The sequence below is a fragment of the Colobus angolensis genome, unplaced genomic scaffold (genome assembly GCF_000951035.1).
Source record: "Colobus angolensis palliatus isolate OR3802 unplaced genomic scaffold, Cang.pa_1.0 Scaffold121, whole genome shotgun sequence".
Classification (NCBI taxonomy): Eukaryota; Metazoa; Chordata; class Mammalia; order Primates; family Cercopithecidae; genus Colobus; species Colobus angolensis.
The window spans coordinates 9,003,242-9,012,787 of record NW_012113253.1 but is presented as its reverse complement, the minus strand read 5'-3'; the positions used below and the strand labels follow the sequence as shown (position 1 = coordinate 9,012,787).

The following is a 9,546-nucleotide window of genomic DNA, read 5'->3' as shown; positions in this document are numbered from 1 at the left end:
CTCAGTTCAAAATGCAGAAATCACCGGTCTTCTGTGTCCTTCGCGCTGGGAGTTGGAGACTGGAGCTGTTCCTATTCGGCCATCTTGCTCCGCCCAAGAGTGACTCTTTTTTTTTTTTTGAGATGGAGGCTCTCTCTGTCACCCAGGCAGGAGTGCAGTGGCACGATCTTGGCTCACTGTAACCTCCACCTCCCTCGTTCAAGCGATTCCCCTGCCTCAGCCTCCTGAGTAGCTGGAATTACAGGTGCACAGTACCACGCCCGGCTAATTTTTTTGAAGTTTTAGTAGAGACAGGGTTACACCATGTTGGCCACACTGGTCTCGAACTCCTGACCTCAGGCAATCCACCTGCCTCCCGAAGTGCTGGGATTATAGGCATGAACCACCATGCCTGGCTTGATTAACTCTTAAATTACTAACTTTTTAGTGTATACATAGGTTTTGTTATTTGAGTAAATAGGTAAAATACTTAGATAAAGATATCTTCTATTTTACTACTTTTTTTTTTTCCTGAGGTGCCTAACACATACTTTACTTTGCTCGGACATCTGTTGCTGAGGGAAGTTGTATACAAGAAAACAAAGTGCAGTTAAATGGATCTGTTCAATAACCCAATTCCCCCCAGTGAATTATGGTAAAAATTAGATGGTAGAATGTGGTTTACACTAGGGTAGTTCTGTATTTACTTTTTTTTTTCCTCCCTGAATTTCTGCCTATTTCACATTCTAAATCTTCGAGTGGATCTCACAGTTTCAATTCTGTTGTTTAAAAATGGGAGAGGGAGGTGGCAATCTGATACACACCCACCAATATGAAGGAAAGGAATGTCATAGGTAGCAATAAAGAACAAATTTTTCCTAACATGTTTTGCTATTTCTCTGATAGATGTTCTGGCATAGTTTAATAGTTTGATCGTTCTGTGGCTGGAGCAATATCATGGGTCAGGGGCTATGTGGGTGAAAAGAAGGCAGAGGAGAGATGGCTAATAGTTGAGTCATCTGGGAAAATGGCTCTGGTCCTTTTACTACGTAGCATGGGTCTCAGAGATTAGAAGAGAAGAGATTAGGAAAGCACACAGAAGTGTTCACAGTGAGTACAGTGATCTCCTTTATTATTAAAATGGGCCCAATGAATGTTCAGCTTTTAGTCATTCAGGTTAGTTATATCTTCCTTTGAGATGATCAAGTGAAAATAATACAAGGGAGGGTCATTTCTTTTTCCTTTTTCCAGCCTATCATAACCCCTTATTTCTGCTCTTGATAGGAGAGAAGATGGAAGCAGCCTCCCTTGTGGACTAAAGTTGATGTGTGAAGAGATTGGTGTTATACATTCCTCTTTATTTAAGCATGCTTGATATCTATATATGTGTGTGTGTGTGTGTGTGTGTGTATATATATATATTTATGACTAAAGCTAAGGTTTTAAATATTTCTCTTAAGGTAGAGTTGAGTCAGATTTCTATTTTTACCATGAAACTTAGTGAATGTGTTTTCCCTAGCTCTCTCTTGTGCTCTCCAAGTGTACCTTTGAGTAAATGACTTTATTTAGCTTTCTGACATTGAAGTGTGCAGTGTTACTCTCAGAGATTCTTTATTGCATCTGGCAGTTATCATTGTACTTGCTACTGGAGAGGATAGAGGTGAATGTTCCTAAGAACCTTGTAGCAGTTCATTTCTAAGCCCTTTTGGTGACCAGAGTTGACAGGTGAGTCTTAGTTCTTTTCTGCTTGTGAAGTTTGGTGCCACAGGGTTGAGCATAAAGTACATCACCTCTTAGTTTCACTGTTCATTTTCTCCTTCTTCAGCTCTTTCCTGCATCTTAACTTCTTGCTCTGTAATTTTAGACAAGGACTTGAATGATTTAGTTACTTGTTTTCAGTTTTATTCTCAATTTTATTCACACTGTTGTGAATCTGGGAGTTGATGGTTTTCTAGTTTTGGTTGACTAGCCCTATGAGGGACAGGGAGAAAAGTGTGCAACATGAACTCATGATCTGTCAGTATGAAAGTAATGGTCTATTTACATGCAGTGTTTGCCACACATTTTTCCTCTGTTAGGAACTTTTGTAAGGAAATGACATTCTTGCTTGTTTCATGAGGAGCAAATGGCAGTATTTTCAGAAATAGCTATGTGGTCCCCAAGAGAAAACATTCTTTGGCCATGAAATATACTTACCAGACATTTTGGAAAAAGTTGCAACCTAAATAAGATATAACTGTAATGTGTTTGGTGTTAAAAATTATCTTAAAATATTTTAGCTAGTATTTTTGAGAACAGAGTTTCTTTTATTAGTAATTAAAGCTTTCAATGAATGAAAACTGTGTAATAGTCCACAGTGATGCCTACTGGTTAAAAGCAGATGATGAATTCAAAACTAATGGAAGTAATTTCAGTCTTAATAGTAAATATTATAATTATTCTTATTTGGCTTTATTTTTATTTAATTTGATTGGAGCATGATTTGAATGGAAACTCACTTTTATTTGATACGACTAAAATGTAATTGAAATGAAAACAAGTTCAAATCATTGAAAGGATTAATTTCTAATTATAGTGTATACATTGTCAAAGTTTCCTAACCATGATTAAGAAAGAAGTGTTTACGTGTTTGGTAATGTTTGGTTTATAGTATATATTCCTGTGAGTACCATGATTAATGCTCATTTTTTGAGCACACAAAAATTTCAGGTTTTTAAAATAAATTTTGTTTAGGCAAGTAAGGTTATTTAGTTTGTTTTTCTTTTGAATAATAAATACATGTAGTTTGCAGGGAAGCTTTATTCACTTTTTTTTTTTTTTACAAAAATTTGAAAACTCATCCTTTTCATTTAATCCCATTTTGCTGCTAATAATTTTTTTAAAATAGAGTAAAAATAACTTGTTCTTTCTTTTGCTTTAAAATGTTTGTCATCTCACATATGCCAGATTTATTGGACTGCAGTAGTTTTAGTGCATTTTGGCTGGAATGTTTATTATGACATCACCATAATCTATATACAGTATGTGATTTCAGATGGTTTCAGTGTTAAATATTTTCATAATTATGCTAGTTTTGGCAGTTCACTTGGAACTTTTTCACATCTCTTTAATGAACATGTTTTACTTCTGGGCTTTTGAGACAACCATATGTTTCAAAAATTAATAATGTGCTTTCAATGTTAATGTTGTGCAGAAGTGTATGACTGTGGACATTTTTAAGGATTTAAGTTGAACTAAAAGTAATTACAGTAAGGCTTTATTCACGGTAGTAGTCTTTTAGTATTTAAGACCGTAACATCCCCCAAATGACAGAAGGTATCTTTATGAAGATTGAATAGTAAAGTTATTTTGTGGAATGAAACCTGTGGTGTTTGTTTTTCATTAACTTAAAATGAACATAAGTTTGTGAGAAAATTTTCACTGTTGTTTATGGTTGCAAGTCTTTTTGATTGTATGAAGTTTCAAACAAACTTTTTTCTAATGTATCACTACCATGTGAAGCCATGCTATTTTGTAAAACATCGTTTATTGTATATTTCTCTTAGTGTGATAGTGAATAAAAATTTTCTTAAAGAGGTCTTATTATCATTCTTATTCGCCTCTAGTACCCTGTTAGTTTGGTAAACTAGTGATAATTATTCATCACTATAAAATAGTGTTATTATTGATTAATGAATTCGTGGTGTGCAGTGCACTCTCAGTTACCCTTTGTAAAATTGGTATCTTTGATCTCTCACTCCACATATGCATTTTTACTTCAAGCAAAAATGTATTCTTTTATCCTCAAAAAAGGAATAAGAAGTTAGTTGCCAGATGATTTTCCCTCATGTTACTACTCCACCTATTTTCTCTTTGTAATGCTCTTCGTGAAAGAGCAGTTTATTTTTATTGACCCCACTGTAATTTCTCATTCACTCTGAGCTACTCATTTACTGCTCCCAATTCTCTCTCTCTGTGGGAACTGCTAAATCTCCTTTCTAATAGGTTAGTGGCAGCCTCCTCCTAATTACCAAATCCTAAAACAGGCCAACTAGAATGAGGACTGAGAATATCTCTATAGTTGTTAACATTACCCCATTTTTATTGAAAGATCTGTGCCTTTAACTTCTTCCATCTTAGATACTGTATACTCTGGCCTTATTTGACTAATCATCATTCTTTATATGTGCTACATATGTTGATACTGTTTTGCTTTTGCTTATGGTTCCTCCCTCCACACCTCATTTAGCCCCCGTCTAAACCTAAAACATTTCTACATTTAATTTTGAATGGCGTGATCTTTCTAGTTCTTCCAAACAGAATGACTCTTTTTATGCTCCTTATTACTTAAAAACAAACAAAAGTATTGCTGTTGTAGAATTAGTTATATATGTGTTTGATAGATTCTGAAGTCCCTAAGGACAGGATACAAAGATAAATATATCTAATTTATCCTTGTAAATCCAGCAATTGGCATGTAAGAGCATTATATAAATGTTGAATCAGGACAGGAAAAAAGTACTCATTTGCAGTTATAAATAAAGGGATAGGCCGGGCGCGGTGGCTCAAGCCTGTAATCCCAGCACTTTGGGAGGCCGAGACGGGTGGATCACGAGGTCAGGAGATCGAGACCATCCTGGCTAACACCGTGAAACCCCGTCTCTACTAAAAAATACAAAAAACTAGCCGGGCGAGGTGGCGGGCGCCTGTAGTCCCAGCTACTCGGGAGGCTGAGGCAGGAGAATGGCGTAAACCCGGGAGGCGGAGCTTGCAGTGAGCTGAGATCCGGCCACTGCACTCCAGCCTGGGCGATAGAGCGAGACTCTGTCTCAAAAAAAAAAAAAAAAAAAAGGATAAATTTCAAAAATACGTATAATTTATTTGTTTCTGTTACTTATATTGAAACTCAGTTAAAACTTATACCTAACATGAATGATAATTTAGTATACATTGTTTAGTAGGATGGAGAGGATTATAAGAGTGATTAAGATTAATCATTAAAGATGACCAAGATAGCTTGGATTGAAAATAGTGTTTTAACATATAAACAACAAATAGGGGAAAAATTAAGAACCTTTTTATTTATTTTGCACTTACATAGAGATGGATGTTGTTTAAAAGCTTTCATTAAGTAATTTTTTCTTTTGCTAGAGCCATAAATAAGAATTCTTTGGAGACTGTCAAGTAGTTTGTTTTGATATCAGCTAAAGAAAGAAGAATTTATAGTTTTAAACTACTAGTTATTAATATTTTTAAATGCTGTTTGAGAATGCAAATTATGAAATTTGGTTATGTAGTTTTTAGAGCTAAAAATAAAATTATGTTGATCTTTCTCCTGTAGCTACCATAAACTGCATATATTAAAATTTTTTTTCTTAATTGTTGAATATGATTGATGGTTTTCTTTTTCTTTCTTTAAAATAAAAATAGGATGACCATGAAAGCTGTGGTTCTAATTCCACAAACCATAGTACTACTGAGAACACAAAATCATCAATCAAACCACGGAGAATTCAGCAGGCTGCTCCTACAGATCCTGACTTACCACCAGGTAACTTCTAACGGGATCGATAAAATCAAATTTCAATTTTTGTCTGGGCGTAGTGGCTCATGCCTGTAATCCCAGTGCTTTGAGAGGCCAAGGTGGGTGGATCACTTGAGGTCAGGAGTTCAAGACCAGCCTGGCCAACATGGTGAAACCATGTCTCTACTAAAAATACAAAAATTAGCCGGGCGTGGTGGCATGCACCTGTAATCTCAGCTACTCCGGAGGCTGAGACAGGAGAATCACTTGAACCCGGGAGGCAGGGGTTGCAGTAAGCCGAGATCGTGCCACTGCATTCCAGCCTGGGTGACAGAGTGAGACTCTTGTCTCAAAAAAAAAAAAAAAAAAAAAATTGATCATTGTTTTAGTCCTTTAGTCCTTTGTAGAATATATATTTTTAGTATCATAAAACTTTTAAGCTGTATGTGCATGTGTACTTGCGTGTGACTTCAGAACAAATTGGGTCCAGAGCCTTCACAAATGGGTTTCATTCAAATTTTGATCCTCTTTTGCAGTAAGTTGTTCTTTGAGTTTCTTTCTTACAGTTTAAGCAAAAGACTAACAGTCTCTTTGTTCCCCTTGTGTCTTGATAACAGAGAAAAGACACTAGATTATTCTGAGTTTCTGGAAGTGCTAAAATTCACTAATGGAATCGCAGAATTTTGTAACTGAAACAGACCTTATATATCATCTCTTTTATTTCCTGAAGTTTTTATTTAGGTGGGTCAGTAGTGGGTTGCATGTTTCTTCGTAAACATTTAAAGAAAAAAACTGATCATCACATGTCAGCTCTGTGGCCAAGATGCATTGCTGCCTTTTTACAGTTAGGAGTTGTTTATCAGTCACTTCTGTTTTGATTTTATTTATTAGTGACTCCTATTTTTGTGAGATATATTAGACATTGATATATAGTTGTTTTCTGTGCCGAAGTTTTATAAGCTTTCTGCTACTCTCATTACTGTTTGGCAGTCTTTTGGCACCATTTACTTGTAAAAGGCTAGAATTAGGTATATCATTTTATAGACCCCTTCCTTCAAATACATGTCCTAAGTTACATTTGAATTGAACACTGTTAACTAGTCTATAGTGACATTAGTACTGATGCTTTGTGTTCTTCAGAACTCTAACAGGTCTTTGTTATCCATCTGGCTTCTGGATAGATTAATTGTTATAAGCTGGAAAAGGTGTCAGAAGATGTTTTACTTCTAAATGTTTCTATTTGTGCTTAGAGTTGTGTGATGGTTTCAGAATTTTTAAAACTTTTTCTTAATAACTCCTTGCAAAAAATCCTGAGAAATTAAATTAAATTATGAATTAAACTGTAAATGTTCTTTTTAAACAGGCAATCCTTTTGTCCCTCCAAATTTATGATTACATATTTTCTGAAGAGTTCTATAGCAGCTTGTGTATAGAAGCATTGGGGTCTCTCTCTCTCAATGTCCTGGCAAAGAATAATCAATTGTAGGTTTAATTGTTGGCTTGTTCTATATTTTGTTTTTCCTAAGAAAACACAAAAAAATTAAAGCTGTTGTCAATTGTTGATTTCATAGTAAGCTTCTATGGGGTAACCTGCATGTACTCAAAATAGGTCCCAGACTTTTAATGATTCTTTATTGTCTGTATTAGAATTTAGACTGTTATTCAGAATTGGGAGAATTGGCCTATTTTTGTGGCACAAAACATGAAATCATCAATATAACATAAATATAACATAAAACATTCTTTTTTTTTTTTTTTGAGACCCAGTCTCACTCTGTGGCCCAGGCTGGAGTGCAGTGGTGTGATCTCAGCTCTCTGCAACCTCTGCCTCCCGGGTTCAAGCGATTCTTCTGCATCAGCCTCCCAAGTAGCTGCACCACCATGCCTGGCTAAATTTGTAGAGACGGGGTTTCACCATGTTGGCCAGGCTGGTCTTGAACTCCTGGCCTCACGTGATCCACCCGCCTAGGCCTCCCAAAGTGCTGGGATTACAGATGTGACCCACCACGCCCGTCCTAAAACATCCTGTTTTTAGTAGCATTTAACAGAATTGTGTTCTACCTGAACTACTTGAGGTAGTTTTTAGATTAGCATGTGCTTTTCTACCTTTACCTAACAGGAGGCCTCATAGTCTCTTTTATGCTGACATAAATCACAGTTAAGAAGTAACTGAAGCTGTTGGCCAGTAACTGGGTGGCAGAGCAGCTAAACTTAATTTTGCCAAAAGTAACAAAAAAAGGGATAATTTGAGAATCCAGTTGGATAATAGTAAATCATGTCATTATTTAAAGGTTAACTTGTATGGTTATTTGAGGAGTCTTTTGAGGCAACCTTATCCTTCTTGGGAATTATATTAATTACAGTTCTTTCATGGTAGAGATAAATTCCTGCTTTTGAAATTTTCTGGGGAGGTTATTTCTCCCAGCATCTGTGTTTACAGTTTTGCAGTTTGGGCATTTGTATAAATCCAGAGATGATTTTTGAGAGGTTTTCGTGTTGGCAATAGACAGTGTTTTAATCTTTTGAAGAATAGGTGGTTCTCTATTAGGAAAAGAATATAACATCCAGCATCCACTTGGCAATCTCTATTCTTGGCATCTAGAATAGTCTTTTTCAAACCAAGGATCCTGACCAGTTAGTTTATTGTTAAAATACTTTAGTGGGTCATGGCAAGCATTTAAAACTATATGGCATTGAATAGAAAGTCACATAGCATGTTTGCTTATATTAAAACTTAGTAATATTTCAAGAAAGTATATGAATGTATGTACTTGTGCTGGGTTACAATGTAATATTTCTTACTGGGCGAGGGTTAAAAGAGTTTGGATCTGACTGATTTGAAGCAAACATTTTCTTTCAGTTAATGTTATATAGGCCAAGAACTTTACTGTTAATAACAGCTTATTAATATTGTCATTAATAACTGTTTATTAATAACAGTAAAGTTTTAAATTGTGGGCTTAGTACCTCCTGTAAGACATGCTGACAGTTTCTACTTAGAGAGTTTAAGTGTATTGCATTCATTCATTCATTCATGCATGCATGCATGCTTCTTCAGTGCCTTCTGCATTTTATTTCAGTGTAAAGTGAGACCACTTCTAAACTGGATACCTGGGTTACTCAGTTCTGTACTCTCTGAATTATATACCCTTCACTTTTATTGAAGTACTTTATAAAAAGGTTCAGTTGCTGGGCTGTTTCTACATGTCTCTAAAATGGCTTTAAAGGACATTTTAATTTTTGAAAAATTTAAGTTATTTTAATTTTTTAAAAAGTTTAAAGTCATTTAGTTTTTTTCATCATCTCTTAATTAACTGTTACTTTTTTCGAAGTAGTTACTCGTTTAAAAAAAAATCCCTACTTTTTTTGCCTGCTAGAGGAAGCTCAGAGACAAATTTTATGTTCCATTGTATAGCTTCAGCTGTCTTGGTATTGTCATATAATTATCTCTTTCCTTTTCCTTTCTCTTTTTCTCAGTGTGTGTGTATGTCTGTGTGTGTGTGTGTGTGTGTGTGTATGTGTGTACAATGGTAAATCATTTTGTTATTTAACGGTTAAGTCATACGGTTATTTGAGGACTAATTTTTGGCAGCCATATCCTGCTTCGGAATCATATTACAGTTCTTTCATGGTAGAGATAATTTCTCTACCACACACTTTAATAGAAATATTTAGGGTACAGTTAAACTAAAATCCGTGTTGCCCACTGGGTGAGAAGATATGACTTAGGCTTTTTTTCTTTTTTCCAAGATGAAGTCTCACTCTGTCGCACAGGCTAGAGTGTAGTGGCATCATCTTGGATCACTGGAACCTCCGCCCACCAGGTTCAAGAGATTTTCCTGCCTCAGCCTCCCGAGTAGCTGGGATTCCAAGCGTCTGCCACCATTCCCAGCTAATTTTTGTATTGTTATTAGAGATGGGGTTTTACCATGTTGGCCAGGCTGGTCTCAAACTCCTGACCTCCGGTGATCTGCCCACCTCGACCTCCCATAGTGCTGGGATTACAAGTGTGAGCCACTGTGCCTGGCTGTGACTTAGTCATCTTTGATTGTCATCGTCTAGCA

At 35.9% G+C, this 9,546-nt stretch overlaps 1 protein-coding gene across 2 annotated transcripts in view; it reads left to right on the top strand.

The window, feature by feature from the left end:
* Positions 1 to 9,546, top strand: part of VPS13B (vacuolar protein sorting 13 homolog B (yeast)) — an 873,819-nt gene that overhangs the window by 69,975 nt on the left and 794,298 nt on the right. For both annotated transcript variants that reach the window (XM_011931782.1, XM_011931791.1), the window contains exon 4: positions 5,389 to 5,509. In XM_011931782.1, coding sequence (XP_011787172.1) covers positions 5,389 to 5,509 — 121 coding nt within the window. The remainder of the gene's footprint in view (positions 1 to 5,388; positions 5,510 to 9,546) is intronic.